The 18,797-nt window shown below is 53.4% G+C and overlaps 2 protein-coding genes across 2 annotated transcripts; both read left to right on the top strand.

Annotated features, from left to right (window-relative positions):
* Window positions 1-313: 313 nt before the first annotated feature.
* Window positions 314-7,570, top strand: GDI1 (GDP dissociation inhibitor 1). The gene is made up of 11 exons (XM_036271213.1): window positions 314-453; window positions 1,687-1,794; window positions 1,940-2,039; window positions 2,173-2,307; window positions 2,757-2,955; window positions 3,211-3,342; window positions 5,173-5,272; window positions 5,704-5,875; window positions 6,168-6,312; window positions 6,425-6,479; window positions 6,569-7,570. Exons 1-11 carry the CDS (start codon window positions 409-411, stop codon window positions 6,719-6,721), a joined length of 1,344 nt encoding a protein of 447 aa, XP_036127106.1. The 5' UTR covers window positions 314-408; the 3' UTR covers window positions 6,722-7,570.
* An 852-nt stretch (window positions 7,571-8,422) lies between these two features.
* Window positions 8,423-18,436, top strand: FAM50A (family with sequence similarity 50 member A). The gene is made up of 13 exons (XM_036270827.1): window positions 8,423-8,624; window positions 10,034-10,118; window positions 10,220-10,319; window positions 10,807-10,952; window positions 16,166-16,242; window positions 16,366-16,432; window positions 16,578-16,639; window positions 16,924-17,000; window positions 17,416-17,470; window positions 17,694-17,742; window positions 17,842-17,912; window positions 18,032-18,142; window positions 18,314-18,436. The coding sequence occupies exons 1-13, from the start codon at window positions 8,514-8,516 to the stop codon at window positions 18,320-18,322; spliced, it is 1,020 nt and encodes a 339-aa protein (XP_036126720.1). The 5' UTR covers window positions 8,423-8,513; the 3' UTR covers window positions 18,323-18,436.
* Window positions 18,437-18,797: the final 361 nt, after the last annotated feature.

Genomic DNA, 18,797 nt, shown 5'->3' with positions numbered 1-18,797 from the left:
GTGCGCCTGGACCTCGGGGCGCACCTAGCATCCCAAAGGGCGGGGCGGGCGCGGCGGGCGCGGCGGCTCGGCTCCCGCGCATGGATCCCTAGGCCGCAGCACCGGCCACGGCCTGGCCTGCCCCGCCCTCTCCGCCCCGCTCCATTCCCCTCGGGGCTCTGCGTGAGCGGCGCTGCCCATGGAGCCGCTCTGATGTTGAGGCCCGGGTGCTGGCAGCTCTCCCAGGGGGCGAGCCGGGGAGACAGTGGCCCGGCTGTGCCCGGCAGGGCGCGGGGAGGGGACGGACTCTTTGACGCGGCGGAGGGGTCGGGCGGCGGCCAACGCGCCGCCATCTTTGGTCCAGTGCGGCGACGGCTGTGGTGAAGGAGGAGGAGGAGGAGCCCACGGCGCTGGCACCGAGGCCTGACCATGGATGAAGAATACGATGTGATCGTGCTGGGCACCGGCCTCACGGTAAGTGCGACTTCAGGCGCCCGGAGCTCCGTATCGCCCCATCCTCTCCGCAGTGCTGCCGCCCCCAGCCCCATTCTGTTACTGCCATCCGTGGCACTGCCGCCCCCGGTGCTCGGGTCCCCGGAAAAAAGCCCCCTGCCCACCCCTTCACGATGTCGCCTCTACCCACCACCATGGCCCCTTTTCCAAGAAACGGACCCCTTTTCCTCTGCTCCCTCGACTCCCCGGTCCCCGACCGCCGACCCCTTCTGTCCTCCCCATCCCAGCCTGCATCCCCACTCGACCTTATACTACCCAGTGCTCCCTGCCCCAACAACGGTCCCCACCCATCCCCGCACCCCCGGCACATCCAGCATCCTCTCTCATCTTGCGGTGATTCTGGTGAGGATGAAATACAAGGACCTTGGGTCGGGATCTCGCCAGGGTGGACCCTCATCCTCCCTCCCCGGCTTTTTATGGGGCTTGGGGACCCAGGGAATGTTCCAGAAAGAGCAGCAGTGGGGGCAGTGACCACATTTCCCACTACGCCCCCACCCCACACCCCCACCTCCGCCTGTTTCCCTTGGAGACCTCTGGCTGACTAGTATCTGCAGCCTTTGTCCTTGGGTTACTGACAATGAATGGTGAGGGTGTTTATCTTCCCCCTTCCCTCAAGCCCTGTTGGACAGATCCTCTGAGAGACTCTTCTCTCTCAGTAGTGGCGTAGAAGCCCCTTCTTGGGTGGGAAGACTCAGGGTCAGGGGCAACTTGGAGGACCCAGCAGCCCAGGGTGGGGCCTGCAATTCTAGGACCGTGCTAAGTATTTCTTCACTTCCCTTCAGTGGGCCCTGCACTGTTCAACTGGGTCTCCTCTGTGGCTCATTGTGTCTTACCTGTCATTTCTTGTGGCTCTCTGTAGATAGATGGTGTTGATATGTGACTGTTGGCACAGTAGTTGCTGGATAGACCATCTGTGTGTCTGCTGGATACTCTCCCACTATGGCTCCATTATTTCTTTTATCTCTTTGCCCCGCAAGGTTATAAAGAAGACTGTGGTCAGGTGAAGCCATTGTCCCCCAATGTTAGGCAAGGCGGCCAGCAGGGGAGGAATGGTGGTGGTAGTGAAAGGAGTTATCCATTGGTGCAGAGTCCTTCTATCTTTGCTCTCTTCTCCGGTTTGGGGTGGGGAACAAGTAAGGGCTGCTGGTGTGAATGTGGGTAGGTGGGAGTGCAGAAATGTCACCCCTTCCCCAGGAATGCATCCTGTCAGGTATCATGTCTGTGAACGGGAAGAAGGTGCTGCACATGGACCGGAACCCCTACTATGGGGGTGAGAGCTCCTCCATCACACCCCTGGAAGAGGTGAGGCCACCTGAGCCCAGACCCATCCCTTGTTAACCTTTTGCATAGGGTGCTGAAGCAGCTCCTTAGGTTCTCTGGGCAGGAGGGGTGAGGGAAGGAAGGGTGGTCTTAGAGGTGCCTCTCTATCTCTCCTTCCTGCTTGCAGCTGTATAAGCGTTTTCAATTGCTGGAGGGGCCACCTGAGTCCATGGGACGGGGTCGAGACTGGAATGTTGACCTGATCCCCAAATTCCTCATGGCCAATGGTGAGGGAGACGAAGGAGGTATTGGGGGGGGGGGTGGTTGGGACAACCAGAGAAAGGTCAGACTCTATAGAAGAGTCAGCCAGAGCAGCTAGAGCCATGCTGATACTGTTGCCTTTCCCTCACCACCCTGCAGGGCAGCTGGTAAAGATGCTACTGTATACAGAGGTGACTCGCTACTTGGACTTCAAGGTGGTGGAGGGCAGCTTTGTCTACAAGGGGGGCAAGATCTACAAAGTGCCGTCCACTGAGACTGAAGCCTTGGCTTCTAGTGAGTGCAGGTCCCCGAACCCAGAGAATCATGGGAATGGGGGCAGCCATCCAGAGCAGGGCACCCAGTCACATTCCCCTTGCAGTACCAGAAGCCTCTTGCTCTGTCTTCCTTCTGCTACCCTGGGCTGTGCCTCACACTGGTTGCCAGGAGGGAAGCCAACATGCTTCCCAGAGGGTATGTGGAGGTGGGGGACTCCTTGAAAGACTTGAGTCTTTGACAGGGGCTCCACCTGACCAGTGAAACATCCCCCAATTCAAAGCTCAGTGGGCTCTCAGAGCCTGACCAGATGGGAAACTGAGGCTGAGAAGGGCAGAGGGGTTAATCTAAGGTCACACGGTGGTTAGCAGGAGAACTCAGCTAAGAGCTAGGGAACCTGCTTTCTTGGCCTGCCTAATGGGAAGGAGAGGTTCATGTTCTGTGGTATGAACAGAACATTACCTCCACAGATCTGATGGGTATGTTTGAGAAACGGCGCTTCCGCAAGTTCCTAGTGTTTGTGGCAAACTTTGATGAGAATGACCCCAAGACCTTTGAGGGCGTCGACCCCCAGAGCACCAGCATGCGTGAAGTCTACCGGAAGTTTGACCTGGGCCAGGACGTCATTGACTTCACTGGCCACGCCCTGGCGCTCTACCGCACTGATGAGTGAGGGGAAGCTGGACTGAATCTCACCTGGACTGCACCCTGCCCTCCCCCCTCATGTCTGCTGCTCCCTCAGCCCACTGTGCACACCTCTTGTACTCAACCACACACTGACCTGTTGCTTTTTCCATTCCTTTCTTGTGTTTAACCCATAGGCTCCCCCAGGCCATTGAGGGTGGGGGAATGCTGGCCTGGTGTCTGGGTGGAGGTGAGCTGGGGTTTCTGCTATTGGAGCTTCTTCTGACCCTTTCTCCCCAGCTACTTGGACCAGCCCTGTCTTGAGACCATCAACCGCATCAAATTGTACAGCGAGTCCCTGGCCCGGTATGGCAAGAGCCCGTATTTATATCCACTCTATGGCCTTGGTGAGCTGCCTCAGGGCTTTGCAAGGTGAGGGCATGGCATCTTTCAGTTGGCAGTACTGAGAAGAGCTGAGGTTAAGAATGGGAACAACCCCCTTGAGCATTTTTATTGATTTTTTAGAGAGAGGAAGGGAGAGAGACATAGAAACATCTATGTGAGAGAGAAACATTAATCAGGTGCCTCTTGCACGCCCCCTACTGGGGATTGAGCTTGCAACCCAGGCATGCGCCCTGACAGGGGATCGAACTGGGACCTCAGACCATGAGACAATGCTCAATCCACTGAGCCACACTAGCTGGGTCCCCCATGAGCATTTTTAAAAAAACTTTTTCCTGCCCTGGCCGGTTTGGCTCAGCAGTTGGAGCATCGGCCTGCGGTCCAGAGAGACCCGGGTTTGGTTCCCGCTAAGGGTACGTACCTCGGTTGCAGTTTGTCCCCGGCCCTGGTTGGTCGTGAGGGTGGCAGCCACTTGATATGTCCCTTTTACGTCGATGTTTCTCTCTCTCTCTTCCTCTCTCTCCCTCCCACTCTATCTGAACAAAAAATGGAAAAATGTCCTCGGGTGAGGATAAAAAAAAAAAACAACAAACAAAAAAACTTTTTCCTTTATTGATTTTAGAGAGAGAGGAAGAGAGAGGGGAGAGAGAGATAGAAACATCAATGAGAGAGAACATCGAATGGCCTCCTCCTGCATGCCCCCGACTGGGGATCGGGCCCACAACCTGGGCATGTGCCCTGACTGGAAATCAAACCGGCGACCTCCTGGTGCATGGGTTGATGTTCAACCACTGAGCCACACTAGCCGGGTTCCCCATGAGCATTTTTTTTTAAAGTTTTCGTTGCTCTGGCTGGTTCAGCTCAGCAGTAGAGCATCAGCCCCATGAACCAGTCAAGGGCACATACCTGTGTTGCAGGTTCAATCCCTGGCTGGGTCAGGGTTGTTCTGGAGGCAACCAGTTGATGTGTCTCTTTCACATCCTCAGGTGAGGATTAACAACAACAACAAAATATTTTTAAAAAATTTTTGTTTGGTTAAGCCTCACTGGAGGATATTTTTTTTCATTGATTTTTAGAGAAAGTGAAAGGGAAATGCAAAGTAAATGAAGACCACAATGGCAAAGTACAGAATGCTACGAAAATGCTCAAGGGGGTCCTGGCCAGTGTGGATCAGTGGTTAGAGTGTCAGCCCACGCACCAGAAAGTTGCAGGTTCGATCCAGCAACCTGGGAGAGAGAAAGAGAAAGAGGGAGAGAGAAAGAGAAGAGAGAGAAAAACATCAATGTGAGAGAGACACATTGATTGGTTGCCTCTCACATGTGCCCTGACCAGGGCTGGATCGAACCTGCAACTTTCTGGTGCGTGGGCTGACACTCTAACCACTGATCCACACTGGCCAGGACCCCCTTGAGCATTTTCGTAGTATTCTGTACTTTGCCATTGTGGTCTTCATTTACTTTGCATTTTCCTTAGGCAATTGGGGTGCCTCGGCAGTATGTTGAAGTGCAGAGTTGAAGAGCTAGGCTCCCACAGATGGGGCTTGCTTGGCTCCTGGCCTGAGTCAGGTAGTGCTAGGACTGGGCTGGGGTCTTTGGAACCTTGAGTCAGGGCTTCTCCAGAGCCTTTCGTTTTGTTCCCCAGACCACTTCTGTGAGGAGCTGTGACCCTCATGCCACCCTTACATTAGCTCTTTGCAGGATATTCTGGGAGACATATCTGGGAAGAACCACTGGATCTCCTGAGCTCTTCCTGCTTGGGGCAGCCTTCTTTGTACCCCAGTGCTGGTGAGGGGAGGGTGCAGTGGCACTGGTTCCTGTTACTCCTGGGTGGGATACTTCACCATCACTCTCCCCACCACAGATTGAGTGCCATCTATGGAGGGACATATATGCTGAACAAACCTGTGGATGACATCATCATGGAGAATGGCAAGGTGGTGGGTGTGAAATCTGAGGGAGAGGTAAGCCTTCCCCACAGTGTAGTCACGATGGTCTAGGTGGAGTTTGTTCTTCCCCTTAGAGGCTCTCAGTGACTCTGGCTTTGCTGGGTTTGCTGCTACTAGCTCTGAGGGCCTTGTTTTGGGCACCAGGGCTCCAGAAGAAGTCTACATAGCCATTCCTGTTGGCAAGAGGTATCTCTCAAAGCCCATTTGATGTGTTGGTGGTCCAGAGAATATTCTACAGTATCTCCACAAAGGGGGTCGCCCAGCCCTGTGTACTGGGCATACCTCCTTGACATGTAGGATGAAGCTGTATGCTATAGCAGGGGCAGTGGTGACAGCTCAGAGGAGTGCTCTGCCAGTTGTAGCTGCCAGCCCTAACTATGGGCCCATCCCCATGACTACTAAAGGGACTCTTGGGTAGGGATAAGGCCTTTTGGTGGCTTTCACAGGTGGCCCGATGCAAGCAGCTGATCTGTGACCCCAGCTACATTCCAGACCGTGTGCGGAAGGCTGGCCAGGTTATCCGCATCATCTGTATCCTCAGCCACCCCATCAAGAACACCAATGATGCCAACTCCTGCCAAATCATCATCCCCCAGAACCAGGTCAACAGGAAGTCAGGTAGGCCAAGCCCCACGTGACGTCCTCCAGGGTGCTGTCTTTGGGGTGATTCTGCCTCTCCTTGTAAGGCTTGGGGCTCTCTGCCTGCTTCCTCCATGGAAGAATAGGCACCCGCATCACAGTACCCATGACTTGGCACCCTAGGGATTGCTTGGCTTGGACTCTTTCCCTTCATGTGGGTAGCAGCTTGGATGCATCCTGCTGTGTGGAATTGGGGAGGGTCAGGCCCAATTGAGCTCACTCCCAGAAACCCTTTGTATGCCCACGTTAATGGAGCGCTTCCTGTGGGCAGACATCTACGTGTGCATGATCTCCTACGCACACAACGTGGCTGCTCAGGGCAAGTACATCGCCATTGCCAGCACCACGGTGGAGACCGCGGACCCTGAAAAGGAGGTTGAGCCAGCCCTGGAGCTACTGGAGCCCATTGACCAGAAGTGAGAGGCTTGGGGAGGAAGGGAGCCAAGGACCTGGGAGACTGGGGGATGGGGACCAGGGAGGGCAAGGCTGGTTGTGAGGCCTGTCCCCTCCCCTCCATCTGCCCCTCAGGTTTGTGGCCATCAGTGACTTGTATGAGCCCATTGATGATGGTTCTGAGAGCCAGGTAAGCAGCTTGTCCCTGCCCCGGCTCCTGGCTGCTTGTACAGGGCCCCTGCCCAACTCACTCTGGGCCCCGGCTCTGGCTGTTTTCAGGTGTTCTGTTCCTGCTCCTATGATGCCACCACACACTTTGAGACAACCTGCAATGACATCAAAGACATCTACAAGCGCATGGCAGGCTCCGCCTTTGACTTTGAGAACATGAAGCGCAAACAGAACGATGTCTTTGGAGAAGCTGACCAGTGATTGCTGACCCTCCCCCAGCCCTGGATGCCCTCTCCCTTGTTCTCCTCCAAGGCTAGGGAGATGGGCATGGCTGGGCACCCCTGTTTCCAGCATCTTCTGCTTCCCCCACCACATTCCTGTCACCCACCTCATTGATTCACTGACCAAATACTTAATCTTAGTGATGGTTTGGGAGACGGGCAGGGGGTTGGATAGCATCCTCTTTCTTGGCCCTTCCTTATCCTGGGAAAAGAGGGTTCCTCTCCTTGTGTGTGTTTCTTCCCCCTAATTTTTCTGCTATGGGAAGAATGCAGAGGAAAAGCTGACTTCTGCCCCCACCGCTCTTAATTCCACTGTAGTGGCCTTTGGAGATGCCCCCTGCCTCCCCCCACCAAATCTCTTGTGTGTTGGAGAGAAGGGGCCCTCCCAGCACAAAGTTTCATCCTTCATCCCTCCCCTCCTGTTAATTTATTCTAATTTATTAACTTCTGCCCACCCTGTCTGAGAAGGGAATTATGTACCCCTCCCTTGCAGTCTTTTGGTGCGGCCTGGGGCTGTGGAGCAGCTCCCCTAGCTACCTGGGCTGTCTGGGAGGGGAAAGGGCTTGGGTGTGGCCCCATTGGAGGTTGATCTTGCTGTTTTTGTTTCTTTGTGTCTGTGTTTGTGTCCTTTGGTACTTGCTGAGAGAGAAATGTGAGCAAAGCAGAAGGAGGTGGGAAAATGGATCCAGACCCCCAATGTGCCCTGCCCCGCCTTTCCCTTAGTGGTGGGAAACCCTTATCTTGCAAAGTGAATGTGTGCCCTTCCCCAACCTCTAGTGTATTTCACAGAAAACAAAACTTCCCAATAAAAACTGTGTGGAAACCTGAACCCAGATATTTAGCTTTATTTCCCAAAAGCTGGGCAATGGATGGGACCTCAGCTTCCTGGGATGTCATGCTGTCCCTATTGAGTTTGGGACTCAGGCTTAACTTGGCTCCTGGTGGCTACAAAAAGGTCACTTTCTTCATCAGGGAATTAAAGAGCTCCTGAACTGAAAGGACCTGTACAGAGGAAACAGGTCACATCAACCTTCCCAGGGCCACCCAGCAAGTTATTGCTGGTACCAGGACTGCAATCCTTGGGGCACCAATGTGAAAGAAACTGGAAGAGGGTGGGGGTTGAAGCAGATGGAGCAGGGTCCTTGCCTCCAGGTCAAGGAAGAGGAGGCAGAGGGGACCCAGGCCCAGCCTCATGGTCTGGGGAAATGGGTGACTGGGGCCGTCTTGGGTGGGGGTCAAACTGGTGGAAGCAGGAAAAACGTGCTGCCTTAGGTAGGGCGGCAGCAAGGGGGGTCTGGCCTTGGGCTGGGTCAACATCAAGGAAGTGGAGGGCCCGGGGCTCAGCCTTGGGATCAACAGGAGGAAGTAGGACTGGAGGCTTGGGGTTAACGTCGAGGAATTAACAGGGAACCGAGGAAGCTGGCGCGGGGGTGGGGATGGGAGGTGGAGTAGAGGACAACAACCGGAGGGGACCTGAGGCAAGCCTCCGGGAGGGAGGCAGAGCCAGGCCGCCCACGGTCACGTGCCGGGCGGCTGGCGCGGGGCGGGGCGGGGCGGCTGGCGCGGGGCGGGGCGGCTGGCGCGGGGCGGGGCGGCTGGCGCGGGGCGGGGCGTCAGCGCGTTCCCTGTTGGCCGACGTCACGGAGCGCGCAGGCGTCTGCTGATTGCTCCGACGCCCGACGCCCAACGCCGTGGTCAGCACAGCTAGTGACTGCCCGGCTGCTGTCGCTGTCCCTGCTGCTGCTGCTGCCGCTACCACTACGACTGCCACCATGGCTCAGTACAAGGGCGCCGCGAGCGAGGCGGGCCGCGCCATGCACCTGATGAAGAAGAGGGAGAAGCAACGCGAGCAGATGGAGCAGATGAAACAGCGGATCGCCGAGGTGCGGGCTGGGCCGGGGCGCCTCAGTGCCTCAGAGCATGCGCGCTGCCCACTGCCCGGGCACACTGGGACCCCGCGCGACCCGGGGAGGCGGGCCTAGAGCACGGACGGCGAGCTTGAACGGGACCCTGCTCACTGATCTCCAGCAAGAGGCAGAAACGAGCTGGCGACAGTCTGCTTATCTGTAAAATGGGCCCAGAAGGCTAAGCCAAACTAGCTTGTGACAAGCCTCCAACTGTAGGGAACAACAGTCAGTGGTTCCATTGGTCACATTGGGGAGCCCCTCGCCGATACAGAGCATCCTGGCTCTGGCTCCTGAACCCTGAGAGTGAAATCTTTGCCCTTAGCCAATGGATACCAGGAAGGGCAGGCCCCGCAGGCCCCAACTAAGCTACTGGTTGGCAAGGCTCTTACCAGAGCCCTTTGTGCCGCAACAAATGTAGGCGCCAGCATCAGGGGTGCTAGCGGTTCACAAAGGGCTTCAGTCAGTGGGAGGTCAGGAAGGAAGGAGCCCTCCCTTGGGCCTTTGCAGTAGACTCTTCCTTTGGTAAAGCATGAACTCAGGACAGGAGAGGCAAGCAGGCTTCTACCTTAGGTACTGTGGAAGCGAAGCCCAAGGAAGCAGCCCCATGCTGAAGTCTCAGTTCATGCCCTGCTGTCTCAATGCTGACTCTGGCTAGCCAGAGGTACATTTGTCTGTTGGTCACCTCCTCTAGAGGCTACTGGCCAGGGAGAGACCTATGTGTGATGAGGCTGAGCTGGAGCAAGGAGGCCTCATGGAAAGCTTTTGGTAGCATCTGGAGCTGAGAGGGAGCCACATTGCTCAGTGAAGGGACTAGATCCCTTAGCTACTCTTCACTCTCCTGTCACCCCTTGGCTTGGGTCTCCAGAGCTTCAGCTTAAAAGCTGGGTATGGCACAAGCTGGTGTGGCTCAGTTGGTTGGAGTGTCATCCCATACACCAAAAGGTGGCGATTTCGATTCCGGGTCAGGGCACATACCTAGGTTGAGGGTTCAATCCCCAGTCAAGGTACATGTGGGAGGCAACCAGTTAATGGATATTTCTCTCTCTCTCTTTTCCCCCTTCCTCTCTCTCAAATCAATTTTTTAAAAAAGGCAGGTAGAACCTGTGGCTCCAGGCTACTGAGGGAGCTCTAGTCCCTAGGGAGTGGCATGGAGGGGCCAGAGAAGCTCAGAGGTCACAGGGAAACAACCCCATTTGACTCCCTCAGTACTGAAAGAGCCCCTTGCAGTGCTGTGGAACCTTCCATCAACCAAGGAAAGGGGACATGTCTTTCCCGAGGTCATATTATAGTCCAGAAGCAGATCTGGGACTGGAACCCAGGCCCAGGTCCCTGCTTCCATTGTGGGGTGGTGGATGGCCCTCACCGCCACTCTCTGTCCCCTACAGGAGAACATAATGAAATCCAACATTGACAAGAAGTTCTCTGCACACTACGATGCTGTCGAGGCAGAGCTCAAGTCCAGCACTGTGGGTAAGGAAAGCATGCATGTCTCCTTTTCGTGGACCGAGAGGACTGTTGCTTCTCTGGCTCTGGGTGACCGATCCTTACCCCCATGTCTCCTGGCCTCACAGGACTTGTGACCCTGAATGACATGAAGGCCAAGCAGGAGGCACTGGTGAAGGAACGGGAAAAGCAGCTGGCCAAGAAGGAACAGTCAAAAGAGCTGCAGTTGTGAGTCCTTACCTGCTGGCAGCCCCTCTCAGAGGTGTAGCTAGTGCTTGGGGTTGGGTCAGGCTTGTTCCTGCATCTTTTTTTTTTTCCTTTATTGATTTTAGAGAGAGAGGAAGTGAGGAGGAGAGAGAGATAGAAACATTGATGAGAGAGAACATTGATTGGTCACCTCCTGCGTGCCCCCCACTGGGGATTGGGCCCACAACGTGGACATGTGCCCTGACCAGGAATCGAACTGGTGACCTCTTGGTGCGTGGGTCGATGCTCAGCCACTGAACCACATCAGCCAGACTGTTTCTGCATCTTGAAGGGAACCCTTTTGTCATAATTAGAGGCCTTCCCGTGAGCTTGAAGTGACCTAGGGCAATAGGACTCCTCAAGGATCTGTACCATGTGGGCCCTACACTGAGCACATAAGTGGCTCTGGGTCAGGGAAGGGGCCTTGGGGTGACAATGTGGTGCATGATGGTTGTCCGTGCTTCGGCAGGAAGCTGGAGAAGCTGCGAGAGAAGGAGCGCAAGAAGGAGGCCAAGCGGAAGATATCCAGCTTGTCCTTTACCCTAGAGGAAGAAGAGGAGGTGTGCGAAGAGGAGGAGGAGGAGACCATGTATGAGGAGGAGTTGGAAAGGGAAGGTGAGAGCAGGTTTGGGGCACCAGGGAGGGGACTTGCCTGCCATGCTCTGTCCTGGGTTTCTGGCTCTAGAGTGAAGAAACACATCCACCACCCAGCCTTGATTGCCCGTTCCATTTGTGGTCCCAAACTTCACATGTCAGGGCAGGAGAGAAAGAGCCAAGTCTGCACTGTATGTAAAGCTGAGTTGGGGCGGGAGCTCACCTTCAGTGCCAGAGTGAGTCAGAGCCAGCTGTGCAGCCCCTGTATAAGGACATGGGGTCTTCAGTGCGAGCTACTGTAGGTACCATGAAGGATGGACCAAGGATGGGAGAAGATGGATTACATCAGGCTGGCTGGTAGAACTTTCTGTGATGATGGAAATGTACGTGTCTATGCTGCCAGGTGGCTACTGTGCATATGGCTTGTGGTTGGGACATCAAATTGTTTTTTTTTTCTTTGTTTTGTTTTTGTTTTTTTGTTTGTTTGTTTTTATCTTTATTGTTGAATGTGTTAGAGATATTCCTCATTTTTCCCCCATTGACACCCTCCTCCCCACCCCCGCCCCCCTCCTGCCTTTTCCCACACTGTTGTCTGTGTCCATTGGCCATGCATATATGCATATAAGCTCTTTGGTTCATCTCCTCCCACCCCCCAAACACCCCTTCCCTTTGATGTTTGTATCTAGCAACCAATTTGTTCTTCTTAATCCCTTCATCTTTTTCACCCATTCCTCCAACCCCCCTTCCATCTGGCAACCAACAAAATGTTCTCTGTATCTATGAGAATGTTTCTGTTCTGCTTGTTCATTTTGTTTGTAGATTCCATTGTTGGTAAATATGTATTCATTGCCATTTTGTTTGTTCATATATGTTAACTTTTTCTTCAAAAAGACCCTTCAACATTTCATAAAATAATGGTTTGGTGGTGATAAACTCCTTTAACTTTTTCTTGTCTGGGAAACTCTTTATATGGCCATCGATTCTAAATGACAGCTTTGCAGGATAGAGTAATCTTGGTTGTAGGTTCTTGCTTTTCATCACTCTGAATATTTCTTGCCACTCCCTTCTGGCCTGCAAAGTTTCTTTTGAGAAATCAGCTGACAGTCTTATGGGAACTCCCTTGTAGGTAACTAACTGCTTTTCTCTTGCTGTTTTAAGATTCTCTCTTTGTCTTGAACTTTTTGCATTTTGATGATGATGTGTCTTGGTGTGGGCCTCTTGGGGTTCATCTTGTTTGGGACTTTCTGTGCTTCCTGGACGTGTATGTCTGTTTCCTTCACTAAGTTAGGGAAGTTTTCTGCCATTACTGTCTCAAATAGGTTTTCGATTTCTTGTTCTCTCTCTTCTCCTTCTGGCACTCCCAAGATGTGAATGTTGGCATGCTTGAAGTTGTCCCAGAGGCTCCTTACACTATCCTCATTTTTTTGGATTCTTTTTTCTTTTTGCTGTTCTGATTGGGTGTTGTTTGCTTCCTTCTATTCCAAATTGATGGCTTGCTTCTTGGTTTTACCTACTCTACTATTGAATCTGTGTAAATTATTCTTTATTTCAGTTAGTGCCTCCTTCATTTCTGACTGGTCCTTTTTATGCTCTTGAGGCCCTCACTAAGTTCACTGAGGTTCTCACCAAGTTCATTGAGCATCCTTATAAGCAGTATTTTGAACTCAGCATCTGTTAGGTTGTTTATCTCCATTTCACTTAGTTCTTTTCCTGGAGATTTTTTCTGTTCTTTCATTTGGGACCTGTTTCTTTGTCTCCTCATTTTGGCTTCCTCTCTGTGTTTGTTTCTATGTATTACTTAACAGGAGGTATGGGGCTAGCTGAGACCAGATGCTGCTCGTTTGAAAGAATTTAGGAAAACCTGAAGCAGGATCCAAGACAGACCAATCCAATGGTTAAGCAACTGGCAAAAGCTTGGGTGGGCCTGAAAGTTGGGCGGGGCGGGGCCTCAGGGAATCACCAGGGCGGGGCAGACAGTGTGAGCCAGGTTGCTGGAGTCCAGATATGGCAGCTGTCTGCTGCCCCAGGGAAGGGCTCACCAAAGGAACAAAGGCCTCAGACAGCACATCTGTCCAGGAGAAAGCCCCCTCTCCAGCCCTCGCTCCAATGCCAAACAGCTCAGTTCTTCCCTGTATGTCTCTGGCGCCCCTGGAGCTGCCTCCCCTCCAAGCTTAGAGGGAGAGAGTCCAATAAGTCCGTGCGCGGGCCCTTTAAGAGGAGCTGCCTGGGGCTCCAGCCGCCTCAGCTTCCCTGAGCCTCAGTTCCCTCTGTTTTTTCCAGCCAGAAGTTATGGGGACTTCTCTTCCTGGCACTGGAACCCTGAGCGGGGCACCTGGTGTGGGACGGGGACCCCTCAGTCCTCAGGGAGGACCTTCCCAGCCCAGGTGTCCTCCTGATTTTTATCCGCCACACGTGGGTGTGGGACCAGCCCGTCGTGCCGCCGCCCCTCCTACTAGTCTGGATGTGGCTGCTGCTTTAATTCCGTAGTTTTAGGACTTGCATTCAGCTTGATTTCAGGCGGTCTTGAATGATGGTTGTTCTGTAGTTTAGTTGTAACTTTGATGTAGTCGTGGGAGGACGTGATACCGCCTTTACCTACCTGCCATCTTGACCGGAAGTCGGGGCATCAAATTGTTAAATTCTTTTTGGTTAATTTCAGTATAAATTGACAAAGCCACAGAAATTCAATGGCTACTAATTGGGCAGTGCAAGTCTCAGCTGAGGGAACAAGGCATTATAGGGACAACTTGATAAGGGTGGGGAGCAAGGACTAAGCCAGCATAGGGGCCCTGTGTGCCAGGCACCTGCTCCAGGCTGGGCCAGGGCCGAAACAGACAGACAAAAGCAGGGCACTGTTGCCCTGGCTGGTGTGGCTCAGTTGGTTGAATGTCGTCTTGTGTGCTGAAAGGTTGCTGGTTCAATTCTTGGTCAGGGCATGTAACCCAGGTTGCAGATTCGATCCCTGGTCGGGGTGCGTACATGAGGCAACCGATCGATGTTTCTCTCTCACATTGATCTCTCTCTCTCTTTTCCTCCCTCTCCCTCTCCCTTCCTTTCTCTCTAAAATCAATTAAAATATATGTATTCTGAAAACAGGGCACTGTTCTGCTCAAAGGAATCATATAGGTCAGCATGCAACCTGCCAGGGCCCAGGGCCAGCTCAGGGCTCAGGGAAAAGTGTCCCGTGGGGGACAGTTGAGCTGGGCCTTCACGATGAGGGGAATTTCATTAGCAACCAGAGATGGAGGTTAGGAAATTGTAGAGTTGAGAAATGAGTGAGCCCAGATGTGGAACTGCAGGAGGGATGCATTTGAGGACTTGGGAGGATGCGGTGATAGACCAGGGGTGATTTAGAAAGCATGATGGCCAAGGAATGGTGGAAGATGGCACTACTCAGTGTTGTGACAGGTTGGATGTGACAGCTTTAAGGGGAGTGGCTAATGTGAACAGGAAGAAGCTTGTGAGCCTCCTGGCATTTTGAATGTTCCAGGAGCCACAGTAAAACGTGAAAAGAAACGGGTGAAGTTAATTTCAGTGCTGTTTAGTAATATTAAGTATTAAGTGATATGTGGCATCTAAAAAATTACCATCAGAATGTCATCACATGAGCTACACATCTATGTGGCTGGGGCCACCATTTTGGACAGCACAGGTCTGGGGGAAGCCTGTCAGCATCGCTGTGTATTACTGGGGTTTTGTGGGACTTCCCTCCCTTCAGAGGTTTTATTTTGGGGACCTAGTGGCAGGCACTAACATGGGATTTAAAACAAAAAACTCTCTGGGTGATTCTAATGTGCAGCCAGGTTCTGGAAACCCTGCCTTGGAGCATCAGGCTTGTCTTCTAGGTCTGCGGTTCTCAAAGAGCGCTCTAGGTTCCCCGGGGGTCTTGAAGACCCTTTTGAGGGGTCTGCAAGGTCAAAAACATTTTCATAATCATGCAAAGACATTCTTGGTCTTTTGCACTCTGGTTCTTTCATGAGTGTGCTGTGGAGTTTTCTGGAGGTCACCTGACATGATGACATCATTTCTTCGACAGGTAAGAGTGCTTGGTTTTCTGTTCTAGAGCCTTCAATGTTTCTTAGGCTCAATTTCTAATTCAGTGAATATCAATGGCTACAACCCCCATAGACAAGAGCTCTCTGGGGTCCTTGGTAACTTGTAAGAGTGTTTAGGAGTGCTGAGACCAGCAAGTTGAAGAACCAATGTTTTAGTTCATCCATGTCCTAATTGGGGAAACCGAGTCCAGAGTCCAGGATGTTGGCAAGACTGACCTTTCCTTCTCTTCTATTGTTTTCTCTGGTCTTAGTAGCCATGAGACTTTGGGCTTCAGTTTCCTCGAATGGGAAAAAGGAATGGCATGCCCCTTTGGGGCTGTTGTGAAGATTTGATGAGCCATCAGATATGTGACTGTGGGCCCTGGTCAAGTAGCTCAGTTGGTTAGGGTAGCGTTCCGATACATCAAGGTTGCAGGTTTGATCCCCGGTCAGGGCTCATACAAGACAACCAATAGCCCTGGCTGGCATTGCTCAGTGGTTAGAGCGTCAGCCCATGCGCCAAAGGGTCGCAGGTTTGATTCCTGGTCAAGGGCATGTATCTGGGTTGCAGGTTTGATCCCCGGCCCCAGTCAGGGCTCGTGCAGGAGGCAGCCAGTTGATGTGTCTCTCTCACATCAATGTTTCTCTTTCTCCTCCACTTCCTCCTTTCCACTCTCTCTCAAAATCAATGGAAAATATATCCTTGGATGAGGATTAACAACAACAAAAAAGTTAATGAATGAGTGCATAAATAAATGGAACAACAAATAAATGTTTCTCTCTTTTTCCCTTCTTCTCTCTCTCTCTAAAAATATCAATAAAAAAAGACATGGGACTATATAAACACAGTTCCTGAATCAGAGGGGGCCCTCCCCTGAGCACCCACTCCTCTGTGGATGCCCTATCCATCCAATGCAAAGGAGCCTTATTCCCTCAGACACTGGCACTGATGCCTTAAATTCTCTGATGTACTCCAGGTCACAGCTGATGGGACAAGAACGCAGTATATGTACTTGTGTGTGCATGGGCATGTGGAGCCTGTAGTCCCAGTCCTGGTACCACAGTGCAGGCCACTGTGGTTGGGAGCAGAGGGCAGTGTGTCCCAGCCAGGATGGTCTAGGAAGCCTCCAAGGTGGGTCCAGGGTGTCCTGGAAGCAGGGCCCATCATGCAGCTGACTCCTGTGTTTCCTTTGGCTCCAGAGATCCCCACAAAGAAGAGGAAGTTGGGGAAGAACCCAGATGTGGACACAAGCTTTTTGCCTGACCGTGACCGCGAGGTAAAGGCGACCTGACCTCAGCCCTGGCCCTGACCTTGGCAGAGGCTTTTATACAGGGAGTAGGGCCCTGCATGTCCTCTGAGCAGCCTTGGGCCTCCCTCCTCTATCCCTTTCTTCTCCCAGGAGGAAGAGAATCGGCTCCGGGAAGAGCTGCGGCAAGAGTGGGAAGCCAAGCAGGAGAAGATCAAGAGTGAGTGCTCACCAAGTGGGACCTCCATGGCCTGGCCTGGGGTGCTGGGGCAGTGGGAGCCTGGGGCTGGGGGCTGAGACCCAGGGAGCTTGCAGGGACTGGGGATGCATGGTTCTGGAAGCTAAGTTGCAATTCTGCTTTGTAGGTGAGGAAATTGAAATCACCTTCAGTTACTGGGATGGCTCTGGGCACCGGCGGACAGTCAAGGTAAGTAGTGTGGGGGCTGTACCCCACTGCCTGTGCTCCTCAGATTCAGTGAGAAGGAGCTTTAATCCTTGCTTTGGAACCCCATAGGTCCCTTCATATGGGTGGCCCCTGGGTATCCTGGGGGTGGTGGAGAAGGCCTGACCACTTGTGACAGTAGTGAGGGCTCCGGAGTCCCTGGCAGGGACTTCCAGGCCACTGCCTTCTTGAGAGCCCTTCTCCAGGCTCCCATCTTTTCCTCCCAACTCTTTGGTGTCCTGGGTGCTGGCTCTTGGGCCCTCATGCAGATGAAAAAAGGCAACACTATGCAGCAGTTCCTGCAGAAGGCACTTGAGATCCTACGCAAAGACTTCAGTGAGCTCAGGTAGGGTGTGTATGCACGTGCATGTACACGTGCATGAGCATGTATGAGCGTGTGCATGTGTGCATGAGCATGTGGAATTTGTAATCCCAGTCCTGGTACCATAACCCCCACATGGTGGCTGCTACTTGTGGCACACCAGGGTGACTGCTCCCTGGGTAGGAAAGTGGCATGCTGGCACTCTGCCCCTGAGAAGAGGGTCAGGATTCTTTTTTTGTCCCACTCAACACGCAGCTTAGGTGGGAGCATCAGCCTTAGCTCTTTAGCCCAGAAGTGGAGGACAGTGGGTGCTACTCCTGGGCTTACCACACCGAGCAGCCTGCCTCAAAGGGGTTGGGGTTGCCTCCCAGCCCTGGCCCTGGCGTCCTTGGCTGGCTGCTGCTTCATCCATCCATGCTGTCCTGCCTTTCTCCTTCAGGTCAGCAGGGGTGGAGCAGCTCATGTATATCAAGGAGGACCTAATCATACCCCACGTGAGTCTCTTCTTTCCACAGCCAGGGTAGCAGTGGGAGGGGTGGTGGGCTTTGGCATGCCTGGGGGCTTTGTGGGACAGACAGTCTCTGCTCTGGGGCCTTGGCTCAAGCTGGGGGAGCGCAATGTCTGTAGCTGTGCCTGCATCCAGCTTGCGGGTGGGCAGGCTGGTGGGAGAGGCTGAGATGGGTCATCAGCCATGTCTTTCCTACCCTCGGCTCCTAGCACCACAGCTTCTATGATTTCATTGTCACCAAGGCACGAGGGAAGAGTGGTGAGTGTGCCCGGCCCGGCCCCTCCCCTTCCCCAGCAACTTGCCTCTAACAGGTCAGGGCAGCAGCCTGAAGGTAGGCTGGCTACTTCTCTCCTGCAGGGCCACTCTTTAATTTCGATGTTCATGATGATGTGCGGCTGCTCAGTGATGCCACTGTGGAGAAGGACGAGGTACAGCGGTGCCTGGTCACTGGGCCAGGGGAGGGAGGAGCAGTGGAGGGAAGGAGAAGTAGAGAAGCCAGGCCCCCGGTGGCCCTGAGCCACAAGCCTGGCCCTTCTCCCTTCCTCAGTCACATGCGGGCAAGGTGGTGCTGAGGAGCTGGTATGAGAAGAACAAGCACATCTTCCCCGCCAGCCGTTGGGAACCCTATGACCCCGAGAAGAAGTGGGACAAGTACACGGTAAGAAGGCTCCTCTGAGGTGGCCCTGGTACTGGGTTGGGCAGCTCGAGCTGGGGCTTGGGAGCTGGCCTGGCAGGAGATGGGCTACACTGTTCTACTAGGGACCACAAGCAAGAGGCCAGCCCACCCCGCTCAGCTCAGCTTCCCTTCTCCTTTATGTCCTCACACCAGATCCGGTGAATGCAGAGGTGGAGCAGGCTCACTCTCCCCACTCCCAAGGTCTCCAGGACTCCAGAAGCCCAGCTCCCGCTTCCTTTGACGGCACTGATCATCCCCTGCCCCTCATGCTGTCAGTACTGCTTTTTTCGTTTACAATAAAGAAATGTACATGTCAGAGTCAGAGCACCTGTACTGTGTTTTATTTTCAAAACACATTTTTTTTTTTATCATCCTCACCCGAGGACATTTTTCCATTCTTTGTTCAGGTAGAGTGGGAGGGAGAGAGAGGAACAGAGAGAGACAGAAACATCGACGTGAAGGGACACATCGAGTGGTTGCCACCTGCACAACCAACCAGGGCCGGGGACAAACTGCAACCGAGGTACATGCCCTTAGTGGGAACCGAACCCGGGTCTCTCCGGACCGCAGGCCGATGCTCTAACCGCTGAGCCAAACCGGCCAGGGCTCAAAACACATTTTTGAGATAAAATTCACA

This window comes from Molossus molossus, unplaced genomic scaffold, assembly GCF_014108415.1.
Source record: "Molossus molossus isolate mMolMol1 unplaced genomic scaffold, mMolMol1.p scaffold_m16_p_2, whole genome shotgun sequence".
Taxonomy (NCBI): domain Eukaryota; kingdom Metazoa; phylum Chordata; class Mammalia; order Chiroptera; family Molossidae; genus Molossus; species Molossus molossus.
This window is presented reverse-complemented; position numbering and strand designations above follow the sequence as displayed.

What these genes read in the sequence shown, in the direction of transcription:
- FAM50A (XM_036270827.1), top strand. Translation starts at nt 8,514, where the DNA reads ATGGCTCAGTACAAGGGCGCCGCGAGCGAGGCGGGCCGCGCCATGCAC. An exon ending in GCTCAAGTCCAGCACTGTGG is followed by an intron (nt 10,119 to 10,219) that starts GTAAGGAAAGCA and finishes CTGGCCTCACAG; the next exon opens with GACTTGTGACCCTGAATGAC. An exon ending in CAAGGCACGAGGGAAGAGTG is followed by an intron (nt 17,743 to 17,841) that starts GTGAGTGTGCCC and finishes TCTCTCCTGCAG; the next exon opens with GGCCACTCTTTAATTTCGAT.
- GDI1 (XM_036271213.1), top strand. Translation starts at nt 409, where the DNA reads ATGGATGAAGAATACGATGTGATCGTGCTGGGCACCGGCCTCACG. An exon ending in GTGTGAAATCTGAGGGAGAG is followed by an intron (nt 5,273 to 5,703) that starts GTAAGCCTTCCC and finishes TGGCTTTCACAG; the next exon opens with GTGGCCCGATGCAAGCAGCT. An exon ending in ATGATGGTTCTGAGAGCCAG is followed by an intron (nt 6,480 to 6,568) that starts GTAAGCAGCTTG and finishes GGCTGTTTTCAG; the next exon opens with GTGTTCTGTTCCTGCTCCTA.